This window comes from Crotalus tigris, unplaced genomic scaffold (genome assembly GCF_016545835.1).
Source record: "Crotalus tigris isolate CLP2741 ecotype Arizona unplaced genomic scaffold, ASM1654583v1 scf7180000018053.2689490, whole genome shotgun sequence".
Lineage (NCBI taxonomy): Eukaryota > Metazoa > Chordata > Lepidosauria > Squamata > Viperidae > Crotalus > Crotalus tigris.
The window spans coordinates 475,380-489,073 of NW_024096796.1; the positions used below are offsets into that span (position 1 = coordinate 475,380).

General features: G+C 41.3%; 1 protein-coding gene across 2 annotated transcripts in view; it reads left to right on the forward strand.

The window, feature by feature from the left end:
* Positions 1-13,694, forward strand: part of GIGYF2 (GRB10 interacting GYF protein 2) — a 124,886-nt gene that overhangs the window by 105,697 nt on the left and 5,495 nt on the right. Inside the window, exons 14-23 of one of the 2 annotated variants that reach the window (XM_039347097.1) lie at positions 580-746; positions 4,242-4,333; positions 4,651-4,758; positions 5,565-5,659; positions 6,793-6,893; positions 7,517-7,675; positions 8,352-8,423; positions 9,110-9,268; positions 9,891-10,124; positions 12,920-13,042. In XM_039347097.1, the coding sequence (XP_039203031.1) occupies positions 580-746; positions 4,242-4,333; positions 4,651-4,758; positions 5,565-5,659; positions 6,793-6,893; positions 7,517-7,675; positions 8,352-8,423; positions 9,110-9,268; positions 9,891-10,124; positions 12,920-13,042 (1,310 nt within the window). The remainder of the gene's footprint in view (positions 1-579; positions 747-4,241; positions 4,334-4,650; positions 4,759-5,564; positions 5,660-6,792; positions 6,894-7,516; positions 7,676-8,351; positions 8,424-9,109; positions 9,269-9,890; positions 10,125-12,919; positions 13,043-13,694) is intronic. The other variant, XM_039347098.1, reaches the window with a different exon arrangement.

The following is a 13,694-nucleotide window of genomic DNA, read 5'->3' on the forward strand; positions in this document are numbered from 1 at the left end:
CAATGTAGTTGTAGTGATTAAAATGTCAGAACAGGTCTATGGAGAATCTGGTTCAAAACTCCATTCAGTCAATACTGCTTAGCAGATGACATTGGATTAGTCGTGCATTTTGATACTCTGGGTCGTAACCTTCACTGTGGTTAAGCAAACACTACAGTTATGTGAACTAATAGTTCGCTAAGAGCATAGTTTGCTGAAACAGGAAGTAAATGCCAGTTTTTGACAAAATGCATAACATGTAATCACGTAAATGACTCAAGTGCAGTCACATGACCATGGAATATATGACCATGAAAACTTTGAATCCAGATCGTAAGTATTGCACCCAGGTAGATCTGTCAGGACTTTGAATGGTCACTAAGTAACTGTTTGTAACTCAAGGGTTACTTGTAGTCAAGGCAGTCATCAAAAATCAAAACTGACTCAAAGGGACTCGATAAATAAATAAGTAAAATATTAAGAATGATCCCTAACAAACTTCCATGGATCTGTGATTATTCGTACAACATTGACCGTATGTTTTCTCCCTTATTTCTGTGGATTTCAACTTTGTATATATGTTGGTGGGTAATTTTGCAGGTCCATTCAGTAATCAGGAGATGACAGAGTGGTTCCAAGCTGGATATTTCACAATGTCATTATTGGTGAAAAGAGCATGTGATGACAGTTTCCAGCCCCTTGGAGACATCATGAAAATATGGGGCAGGGTCCCTTTCACTCCAGGGCCAGCATCATCTCTGCATATGGTAAATTCATAAACTGAATTAAAACAATTAGACAAGAAAGGCCAATTATAGGAATTTATATGCTTTTGAACTGTAGTGAACTTTAGGGAAACTAAAGTTTCCAAGTTTATTTTTAAGAGAGAGGCACTTCACATGAAGTAAGAGAGTTGTATGCATAATACTTAGTATTAAGGCAGAATCAGTTTTCCTTTTCACTGATTTTCAAAACTGTTATTCAATAACTTTTAAGTAAAATTGCTTCAGCTATTACATTACCTTGGATATCGATGAATGATATATACCATTCTTATCTGAGCTCTCAAACTAGAATGATAGATCTTTTATCTTATAGGAAGTCCTCATACTAGAGATTGAATCCACCCTGTAGAGGGGAGACTATTTTAGTATATGTTCTTATGGATTTACACATTACCTGAAAAGCACAAGGCTGATTTTATCCTTATGGGAACTCATGGGGTACATAAAATCATTAAAGTTGGTTATTAGATCTTACGTGATTCAGATGCCTGTGCTGGAAATTGAACACTTAGGTCATAGAACTTTCTACAGTGTTTCTAGCTTTATGAGCTATAATGGCCCTCATCAAGGGGAGAAAGGGGATATATGGATAATTTTGGCAAACACAGCCTATTTCAACTCAGATTGCCATGTTTCCCTAAAAGTAAGACCTACCGAGAAGATAAGCCCTAGCTTGATTTTTGGGGGTGGGCCCAATATAAGCCCTACCCTGAAAATAAGCCTTAGTTTTGGGGCAAGGTGCATGCCTAAAAATCAAGGTAGAGTGGGGGTGGAGTGGAGCTGCCCTATGCACTCTGCATCCACTTACCTTACCAGTAGGACTGCTGCAAATAGGCCTCCTACGCCCCAACACTGGTTGCGCTGTGTGGCTCATCGTGCCATTGTTGCTTCTCGCGGCAAGAGGCCACATGGTGCTTTGGGCCATTTGCAGGAGGCCGCTTGGTGCTTCGGGCCATTGCCACCGCTCGTGGCAGGACGTTGCACAGAGTTTTGGGGCGTTGCTGCCAATCGCGGCAAGACTCTGCATGGTGCTTCGGGCTGTTTTCAGGAGGCCACATGGTGCTTCAGGCCATTGCCACCAGTCACGGCAAGATGCCATGCACTACTTCAGGCCGTTGCCACTGGTTGCGGTAGGACATCATGCGGCGCCTCAGGCTGTTGCCACCAAAGCACCATGCAGCCTCCTGCAAATGGCCCAAAGCACCACACAGCATCCTGCCACAGCCAGTGGCAACGGCCCAAAGCATCAAGCGGCTTCCTGCAAACGGTCCAAAGCACCAAGTGGCATCCTACCGTGACCGGCGGCACCGGCACAATAGCCATGTGGCATCCGGCCAAAAGTGGCAGCAAGTGACCACTGAAGAAGTCAAGCAGCGATACGACAGGTGTCAGGGCATGGGAGGCCTGGCTGCTGTGGTCCTAAGGTAAGAAATCCTCCGAAAATAAGATCTAGTGCCTATTTTTGAGGCAAAAAAAAAAAAAATATATATGTCCAGGTCTTATTTTCCGGGAAACACGATATGTCACTTTACCTGATCATTCCTGGTGACTATGTGAATATATCAGTGTAGTTTTCTTGGCAATACTATGGTATAATTTGGATTTTCTTCTACTTTTTATTGAATAAACTAATTTTATATTTATTTTATATTCCTATTTTTATAAAAGTATTGCTGAATTGGCTATGGATTCAAAAAGCACTTCCGAGGAAACATATTTAAGAGAAAATGTTTAATAAACAATCCAATACATCTTATAATAACATAGAACTGCTTTAACAATTTGTTTGAAAGTAGATCCATGCTATTATGGGAAAGTTCAACAGTTGTGCCACAACAGAAAATATCTTTCTTCTATTCCTGCCAGTGTAACCTTACTTTATATGTTCAAAAAGTCCCTCTGATGCAGATCTTTTAAAATGAGCAAATATTTGAGCAATGTGGCTTGTGCCCAAAAACAAATTAGCAACTCTTGATAAGAGAAAGTGTTATATTTCCAGTGAAGTGTAAATTAGTGAACAACCTGGCCACCAGATTTTAGAGAATGCTGTTCAAGATTAAGTCCAATTAAAGAGCATTACATCAATCTAAATCAGAGATAATAGCATGTTTATTTAAATTGCCTAATGTATACAGTTAACAATTCAGCACTTGCAGAATTTTAGTGGCCATTATAGAACTGTTGTTTTGTTTATTTGTAAATGTCTATACCATTTACATGTAATACATGTATACCGAGAAAATGAACTAAAGCTGAGCCTGCCTTCTCCATGAAATACTTAATATGGGTAGTTCTCAGGTTACAACTGTAATTGAGGTCAGAATTTCTATTGCTAAACAATGCAGCCAATAAAGCATGATATCATGTGACTGCATCAGTGAGCGACAGCAGTCTCAGGAGTCTCTGTTGCAATCATTAACCAAATCCATCACTTGTCAGGTAAGGGACCACCTCTTCTGCCTCCTCTTGAACTCTTCTCATTTGACTATCTCTCCCCCACCCCACTCTCTGCCCTTTCGGCTGCCATGAACAGTGGTATTTCTTTGCAAAAGTGTTGCTACAGTTCAAATAGAGGCCCAGATCCTTCAGCAGTCTTAACCGGCCACCTAATGGGCCTCTACATCAGCACCAGCTCCCCTGTCCCTGCTGAGGAGAACCATCTCAATACCATGGCAGCCACTACAACCACAGAGCACAATGTCCCAGCCATCCTGCTGCCATGCCACTCTCAGCTGACCTTGCCCATGTTTCTCCTACTGATAATGTGCCTGGTCTGGTCCTATACAAGACAGCTGCTGACTGTGCCAGGCCTTCCTCTCAAGGCCATGTGCACCATTCTTGTGATGTTTCTGAAGCCTTTCTGAAGCATTGCGAGAACAGCAGATGCAGCTTTCTCACAATGCTTCTGACAGCCTCAGAAACTTTCTAAAGGCTTTCTGAAGCATTGTAATAATGGTGTAAATCGCCTTGGAGAAAGAAGCCTGGCGTGATTGGCAGCTGCTTTGCAAAGGTCCAGGCTAGGCACACCTCAGCAGTAGGAGAGTCAGAAGGGCAGCAGAGGCAGCTGGGGCTTTACATTCTGGAGCTGGGCTGGCTGGCCATGATGTGGAGTTGGAGGCACCACTGTTGTGGCAGTGGTGCTGAAATAGATCAGTGGTGACCAGCTGAGATCACTGAAGACCCCAGGTCTCTACTTCAGTGTCAGTGCTGCTGCCACCAAGGATTGCCAGTGTGCAGGGAGACTAAAAGGGCAGAAATGGGAAGAGATAAATGGGAGAAGAGAATTGAAGTGCCCCTGCAGACCAGGTACTGCAAAGGCCATAATTTTAGGGATCAGTCAAAAATACTATCCATTCAGAATTGCTGCAACTTGGAATGGTCACTGAACAAATGGTCATTAAGTGAGGATTACTTTATGATCAAACAAGTGGTAGAGTTTCTTCCCAAGTTTGGTAACTGATTTGTTTACACCCACAGGGTGAGTTGGACCAAGAACGTCTGACTAGACAACAGGAATTTACGGCCATGTATCAAATGCAGCATCTCCAGTACCAGCAATTTTTGTTACAGTAAGTCTGTTGAAAGTCTATGGTTTTTTGCTGATGACTCAAAAGTGTGTAATAGATTTGATGTTCCTGGAGGTATTCATAACACAAAAAATGATTTGGCATCGTTGGAAAATTGGTCAAAAATATGGAAACTGCAGTTCAGGAGATATAGAAATACTAGCTTCTGTAGCTTATGTATACACACAGTCAAACCATTGTGTGTTTCCAGAATCAGATTACATGTGTGTGTGTTATATGTGCATATATTAATGAAGGTGTTTAAAATAAAAATAATAATGTTGTAAGTCAGAATGACTATTTTGCATTTCCTTTTGAAGACAACAATATGCACAAGTGATGGCACAACAGCAAAAAGCAGCTGTCTCATCTCAGCAACAGCAGCAACTGACTCTCCTTTTGCAACAATTCCAGGCACTTAAAATGAGGTAAATATGCAGGGTCCAGGGTCACTGATGTGTTTTCTCTGACAAATACATCTCTTTATTTGCATGCAACTATCTGTCGCATTCATGCTTTATATGATTTACTTTGTACATTACCAATGTATCATATTATTGAAGGAATGCTCATGATACAACAGAGAAATTTGTCAACTGAATGGGATGGGTGCAATTTTTTGGGATTCCTTTTCTCTCAGGAGTTTATATTCTGGTGTTCAGAGTGCTGTGGATCAGCATGTCAGCTGGTAAGGAATCTTCCTGAATATCATGTCCTCATTCCACTGAAGCTTCTGCAGAACCAAATAGCTGGGTAACATGTACTTTCAAAATTCTTCAGCTTCCTCAAATGGAATGGGGATAAAAAAATCTTACAGGAAGTCCTCGAGTTATCCCTGTAATTGAACCTTCAATTACAGCTATGACGATTATAAAGCAGGTCACCATGTGACTGAAACTATTTTACAAACTTTTTTGTGGTGGTCCTTAAGCAAACTCATTGTTCGCTATGGGGCAGTTTTTGCCGGGAGGACCATTTATATAATTATATTTATTAATTTGTATCTTCCTGCAGTATATTTATTTTCAATAATGCAGACTTTATACTTAATTTCCGGTTGATAGTATTCAAAGTTTTTATGAAACTTCTAGATTTTGCTCAACCCTGGAAAATACAGAGAAGTACAATACTACTTTAAAACTGGCTTTTGGGAAGGAAAGGAAACAGAAATGTATTAAAACATGATAACTTTTGTCTTGAGAGAGGGTGTTTACTTTCAGTCTTTATGTTATAGAAAAGTTGAACAGAACACGGTGCCACCTGTAACAAGGTCAATGTCAGACACTAGTTCAATTTGGGAACTTCAGTCAGCTGCTCCACAAACTACTGGTAGGAAACTGTTTTTGAATGTTTATATTGGCTGCATTTAGATATAATATTAAAATTACTAAACCAAAGTTTTAGTGAAATTGCAAGTAACATAAGTTTCAAAGCTGTGGTTTGAAATTCTTCTGCAAGCCAAGATTTTCAACCCTAATTTTAAGCAGTTATGAAACAATGATTTGTGGGGTTTGAATATAATAAACTATCATTATTACTGAGATATTCTGTGTTCTTAGAAGTTATCTAATTAACATACTGATATCTCAGACTTATATAAATAGGACCTTAAATAGTTTAAAGCAGTGATGGCGAACCTTTTAGAGACTGAGTGCCCAAACTGCAACCCAAAACCTACTTATGCATCGTCGAGTGCTGGGTGGGTGTGGCCCATTGGCTGGGCATGGCCCATTGGCTGGGCATGGCTGCGGTGGTAATGGCAGACTGGGTGGGACTAAAAAGATCAATCAATCAATTCCAACTTTGCAAGATCTTTTTTTTTCCACGAGAAGTTGAAATTGACTGATTGGACCTTTTTTTTTTTTTTTTGCACATGGCAGCGGAGGCCTAAAGCAAAAAGATTTTATAAAATCCAGCTGAAGGCCTAGGACTGGGGCGACGGCGCGCATGCCCACAGAGAGGGCTCTGAGTGCCGCCTCTGGCACCCGTGCCATAGGTTTGCCACCACTGTTTTAAAGTAAGGAAATTAATATTACTGAATATATTATTCAGCTCATTGGCTTTCATATGTCTGTTATAATATAAAATGCTTTCTAAATGTTTATTTTCATTTGATTTCTTCTGCATTTTTATTGTCACCGATTGATTTCTACCATTGTCTCAGCATTCTGCTCAACAATAATCCCTTTCTACATTTCTTCCTTGAGAAATCCAGCTGGATTTTGTGTCCCATATCTTTAGATCACTTAGGAATCCAATCCTTAGGAACAAAAAAGATTTCCAATATAAGAATTTGCCAGAATTATGTATTGCAATTACTTTAAAAATTCAAGTAATTGATTAGAGAATATGCTACTACTAACTTAGTCTTATTCCTAATTTAAATGTTTCTTATTTTTATATACTTGATTTATATACATTACATATCTACAGTCTGTATTTTTTCTCTGTTTGCTTTGAAGTCTGGGAAGGAAATAGTGTCTGGGACCTCCCGATTGATACTGCAGCTCAGGGACCAGCTTTAGAACAGTTACAGCAGCTTGAAAAGGCCAAAGTTGCAAAGGTAAGGAGTAGTATATATTTTACTATATGGCATGTTTTTACTTCTAATTTATCTTTTTATAGCAGTTTATGTGATGTGGCAGATGCCATTTGCATAAATAGAGCAACTTTTAACAAATGGTTGATTAATTATGTGCTATCAAATTAGTGTAGACTTTTAGTGATCACATAGATAGACTTTCTCCATGACAATCTGTTCTAACTTGGTACTCTCGCTCTTTCAGTGGTGCATTGATTACCACTTAACTGAGTTGACCCACCTTGCTCTGGTCATCTTTTGTTTCTTTCCACCTTTCCCAGAATAAGAGCCTTCACAGGGAGCTAGGTCTTTGCATTATGTGTCCAAAGTAGGAATTTGAACCTGGTTGCTTGTGCCTTGAGTAAGAACACTGGGTTGGTTTGTTCGATGATCCATTTTCTTATTTGGACATTAAATAAAAATAGTTAATTCTTGAGCAGATATTCTTTTAGCACATTATAAAGACAAAATACTGGAAAGACATTCACTACTGTATTTGTAGAGAAAGATGCTAAGGCAAAAGCATATATTAGCAAGAATCATGCAGTTAGAGTATTTAGAGATAATTCTATTGTCATATTTCCAGTATTGCTCTTAAATTTTAGCTAGAGCAGGAACGGAGGGAAGTTGAATTAAGGGCCAAAAGAGAAGAAGAAGAACGTAAGAGACAGGAGGAACTTCGGAGGCAACAGGAAGAACTAATTAGGAGACAGGAGGAAGAAAGAAAAAGAAGAGAAGAAGAGGAGTTAGCTCGGAGGAAACAGGTGACAACTCAAATATGATCAATAAATACTATTGTCATGTTAAAAAATAAGCCATTTTTCCAGTATTGTGCATGTGTGTAAGAAAGAAACATTGTAGAATTTAATTTTATTCTTACACCTTTCTACTTTATATCAGTAAAGCCACAGGAGCAACTTCAGGGCCACTCTGAAGAATATTGTAACTATCTGTCAGATAAAAATGTTCAGATCCACTCAGAATTGAACCTGACTGAACAAAACTGACTGAAGTGTCTGAAGCATGATTTTGTAGATTTATCTGAGATAAGTGATTTTTGTGGAAGTAGACAGGATTAGCTCACAGGGATCAGCAGGTGTGCCTTTTCTGCTATAGTCCCTGCCCTCTGGAATATTCTATCTTCAGAATTGGGATGACCCAAATCTGGCTTTTCATAAGGCTGAGACGACCTAGTTATGTGTCCTGGCTTGGAGCCCGACATGTGTTAAGGACCCTATTTCTTGACCATATTAAAATCCATACATCTATGGTGGTAACTTTACTCAGCCACCATATATATTCATTTATATTGTTTTCATTATCTTACGGCTATGCCATAAGTAACTTGGAGTCACTTGTTGAGATGGATGGCTATAGAAATCAAATAAATAAAAACAGTGTTTCATAGTGGTGCAGTTATTGAGTGGTGCAATATTGCAGGAAAACTCTGCCACAGCCTGGAATTTGATCCTGACAGGACTCAAGGTCGACTCAACCTTCCATCCTTCCAAGGTTGGTAAAATGAGGTCCTAGATTGTTGGGGCAACATGCAAAGAATGCTGACATTGTAAACCGTCCAGAGAGTGCTGTAAAGCACCAGGGGTCAGTATGTAAGTCTAAATGCTATTGCTATAGTCTCAAAATAAGAGAATTATCTATTAAATGGGAAAAAAATCCAACTGTTGAAAAGCAATAAGTTAACCAACATTCCAGTTATCTTCTGTTTGTATTTTTAAAGGATGTAATTAAAAACTATAACATCGCTCCTGAAAAAAATCTTGTCTATTTACTTGTACTCTGCATATACTAATTACTTAATAGTTACAAGATTTTCTCTTTCCAAAAGGCAGACAGAGATTTCAGATGATGCCGACAAAATTTGCTAGCTTAATTTTTTTTAAAAAAAAGCTTGAATGAAATGAATAGCAATGATTAAAGGAAACCCACTGTACTTCTTACTCCATCTTTACTCCTTCATTCTGAAGGAGCCAAGGGCCTTTCCTGTTGAAACGTTTTGTGTAGCAAGAAAACAACCAGCAGAATCTGTGCCACATTCTAGGGAGTGGGGCATCTGGGTGGGCAGGTAGTGCCACGTTATGTATTAAATATATAAATTTACAAGAAAAATAATTTTTGAATAGTAATTTTACAATATTCAGCCTGTTCATGTTGCTTGTAAACTTTTCTTTTTGTGTAAGGAGGAAGCCCTCAGGCGGCAACGGGAACAAGAAATTGCACTAAGGAGGCAGCGAGAGGAAGAGGAAAGGCAACAACAGGAAGAAGCACTTAGAAGGTTGGAAGAAAGGAGAAGAGAAGAAGAGGAAAGACGGCAGCGAGAAGAGTTGCTTCGCAAACAGGTGAAAAGAAGGATGCTGATCTATTCAGAATGAATAGACTTGATAATCTCTGCTGCCTTCATGAAAAGGAGATAACTTGCATATTTCCTTCCCAGCGATGATTGTAATTTTAATAGGCCATCATAGATGAAACAGAAAAGAAATTGTTATTGTTATAAAAACACAAGGTTTTTAGCAATTCAAAATTGATAAATGATGATACCGCTCCAACTGGACAAATTTTTAAATGAACTTTGAAAACCTGTTTTCCTAAAACTGCGATATCGGGGTGTTCCTCTTTGGTGTGAAGTTTTTGTTCAGTTTGGGTGGGTTTCTTCTCTCCCTGTTACATGTACTGCCATGTTTACTTTTTCTTTATCTGTTTTTTAGAAGTTGTATCTGTTTTTGCATTCAAGTCGCCCAGAGTTAGTTGGGGGTAGACAATGAGTTATATAATTAATTAAGGACTACTTAGTTGAATTATTTGAAATTAGTTCTATTCTATCAAACAGTTATGTTTTGGAGCAAGTTGCACTATTTGAAGCAGAGAATACCTACATATCTGTATAATTTGAAATACTTTGAAAGTCAGCATTTTAATCTAGAATTTTAGAAGATTTGCTTTTTTTCTGAACCTGGAAAGGAAGAGGAGGCTGCCAAATGGGCACGTGAAGAAGAGGCCAAGCGTCAGATAGAAGAAAACCGACTGCGCCTCGAAGAAGAAGCAGCTCAGCAGCGGCAAGAAGAGGAAGAACAGAAGCGGAAAGAGCTGGAACTCCAACGCCAGAAGGAAATTATGAGGCTGAGGCAGCAGCAGCAGGAAGCTTTGCGTCGATTGCAGCAGCAGCAACAGCAGCAGCAACTCGCACAGATGAAGGTACCAATATTCTCCAGTGTAACTTTTGTATTGTTTTCAAATGAATAATGACTGTTGTTAACAAACGAATATGGAATTATGCTCATAACGAGACTAGAGATTCATCCTGTTAATTCTGCAGAATCTGCACAATTGTTGCTGTTTTTAACTTTAGATCAGAATATGTATATCTCTTATTTTAATGAACAGCCTGTTTGCTGTTCCGTGTTTCAGGCAGACAGAAAATAAGCCCTCTTTTGAGCCCCAAAGGAAGCCGATAGCATTATTTCTTTCCTCTCTAAAAAAAAAAAAAACTTTTAAACTTACCAAGTAGCATGTGTTAGTTCTAAATCTAGAACTATGAGAGGAAAATGTACAGGTAGTCCTCGTTTAATGACTGTTCCTCCGATGACCTTAGTTACAGGGGCGCTTTTTGAAGTTGTAGCTTTGGCAGCCGCCCCACAGTCGTTTGATCCAAATTCAGATATTTGGCAGCTCACAGCATGTGCTTCAACTCCCCCCACCTGTTTACCTCTCCCCCCTTCTCTGCCCTTTTGGCTACTCTGCATTCTGCCATTCCTGCTGCCCTGCCCTCTGCTGCTCCAGCTAACCTTTGCCATCTTCTTCCTCCTGCTACTGACAAAGCACACCCAGCTGACCCAGCTCTTGGCCCTTTTCAGTGCCTGACACCCTGCACTCGGCCACCATCCCCAGCTGACCTTTGCTGTCTTCCTCCTCTTCCTGTTCACAAGACACTGTCAGCTGAGGCAGCTGCTGGCCCTTAGCAAAGCCTCCTGCAGTAGCAGCAGGAGGAAGAAGACACAGAAGGCCAACTGTGGGTGGGAGGTGGAACGAGGGAGACTAAAAAGTTTGAAATGCAGGGGAGATGAGCAGATGGGGGGAACTGAATCAGAGGCAAGCTTGGCAGAACAGCAGAACCTCATCTGCTGAAAGGAGCTCACCAGGCCTGGATGAAGAGAAGGCAGCAGGGTAAGAGAAATGTGAGTTTCCTTGTCTAACAACAGCATGGTCCTGGCCTTAGGACCACAACCAGGAATAGCTGGAACTCCTATTGCTAAGCAGGGTGGTCACATGTTTCACCTAACAACCACTTCATTTAGCAATGGTCATTCTGGCCCCAATTTGGGTCATTAAACAAAGACTACTTGTACAATATTTCTAGTAGTCACAACAGAGGGTGTTAATACCACCATATCCTTTTTCTAAGAGAAGCTGTAACGGAATAGCTCATGCTAAAGATGCAAATTTACAGAATGTAATTATTTTAAAGACAGATTGTAATTCTTTTCTGAATCTATACTACTCTTGATCTTTGAAGAACTCTATAACTCCAGCAGCACAAATGCAGGTATTCGTTGACTTATGACCACAGTTGGGTCCAGAATTTCCATTGCTAAGCAATGCAGTCAGAACATGCAATGTCATCTGACTACACTCCCCATTGCTGCTGTTAAGCAAATTCCAATGGTTGTTAGGTAAGGACCCAACCCAATCCAAACCATTCCAGGTTTAGATCCCTCCTAGCCACAAGCCTCAGTTCTCCTGGGCTTCCCCTTCAACTCCCTCCAACTGCTTATTTCCCTCCCTTCATCTCTGCCCTTTTGGCTGCTCTGCACCCTGTCTTGCACCTGGAAGCCTCAGCTACCCCTACTCAGCAGTGTAGTGCAAAACTGTCTTACCCCAAAAAGTTCCAACAACACCATGCACAAAACCTCAGCTTCTCAGGAAGTGCCCCAGTCCCAGCTATATTTGTCTCTGCCACCCTGTACTCCAAGGCCCCTGCCACCCCAGCTGACCTCCGATGTTTGGTCCTGCAGCTGATGAGGTGCATCCATCCTACCCCTTCCCAGGTCTCATGAGGTAACCACTATGCCCAACTTGAGAAGAAAATCTCCTGCAGCCAGCCGATGCTTTGCGAAGAGTCAGGGCAGGGATCACGGAGTGTAGGGGGTCAAAAGATATAAATGCGGGGGACAGATAGGTAAATTGGGGGAGTTGAAGCAACCCTGTGGTTGTAAGTGTGTGTAGGCTGCTAAGTGCCTTAATCTTGATCATGTGACCATGAGGTACTGCAACAGCTGTAACCTTGTGGACCAGTTGTAAGTCCCTTCATTCAACACCACTGTAACTTTGACTGATCACTCAACAACTGAGCATAAGTTATTTGTGTATAATAAGCAATATTGTATTTTTATGCATTATACTTCACTACTTCCTCCTCCTCCTCCTCCTCCTCCTCCTCCTCCTCCTCCTCCTCCTCCTCCTCCTCCTCCTCCTCCTCCTCCTCCTCCTCCTCCTCCTCCTCCTCCTCCTCCTTATCTTTCCAGGCTGTCCGGTATGGCAAACCATTTCACATTTAATCATTCTAGATAAAACATTTGTCCAAAGACTCTGTCTCATGAATACTTATCTTACTTTTGTTAATGCATCTTTTGGAGTTTCCCCTTCTGAATTACTGGTTCTTCAACTCTTTTAGCTGTTTCCCTTCCTTTACATGGGATATTTAAGCTCAATAAAATCCATTTATTTTTCAGAGCTCTCTACCTCGACCTTTAATCAGAACTTTACTATTGTAGAAACTTTCTCTTTGTTGGTAATATGAAATTTATATTGAGGTACAATCTTGGGTGTCATACAGAAAAGAATTGCAATTCTACAGTATAAGAGAGCAATAATCAAATTGTGCTTAAGCTAGTACCTGTAGTCTTGTTGCCCTTTCTTATCATATTTTTTATGTATTTCTTATCTCCATTTGGAGAATCTAACTGGTATCTTCTGTGTATATTTGCTCCTAGCTCCCTTCTTCTTCAACATGGGGTCAGCAATCTAGTTCAAGAGCTTGTCAATCACAGGCAACATTATCATTAGCAGAAATCCAAAAGCTTGAAGAAGAAAGAGAAAAACAACTTCGAGAAGAGGTAAATGTTATAGCAGGGGTGTCAAACTCAATTTCATTGAGGGCCAAATCAACATTATAGTTGCCCTCAAAGGGCCAGGTGGGTGTGGCCTGGTGGGTGTGGTCAGTTCATAACTCATGCCGAGGGGGCCTGGGGGGGGCAGAGAAGGCTGGGAGGGGGGATCCAGAGGTCTCCAGTGGAGGAAGTGGAGACCTCTGGATGGATGAGGCTTTGGCACCAAGGCAAGTGCCAAAGCCTCATCCATCAGAGGAGCCTCACTGTCCACTAGACAAGAGGCCGAGGGGGGGGGGGTGCCCGGCTCATTGCATGGGAGATAGGACCTGGCCCGTGGGACAAAAGATGGGCAGAGTCAAGTGTCAGCGGGGTGCGGCTCCAGGTTGCCCTCTCTACCGCCTGGCAGGGCCAGAGAGGGGAATACAGCACTCATTGTGGACAAGGAGACGAGCGTGGGGTGGCATGAGCCACTCATGGAGAAGAAGGGCTGTGCCAGCGGAATACCATGGCCTGAGCAGAGAGGAGTCCGGGCGCAGACATTTCCGGAGGAGGATCCAGGCACCAAGTTAGCGATGATGGTCCCCCGGGCTGCCCGGAGCCCTGGGCAGCGGAGGCCAAGTGCCCAGCCTGGCCCCGAGCTCCTGGGGTACCAGGACCC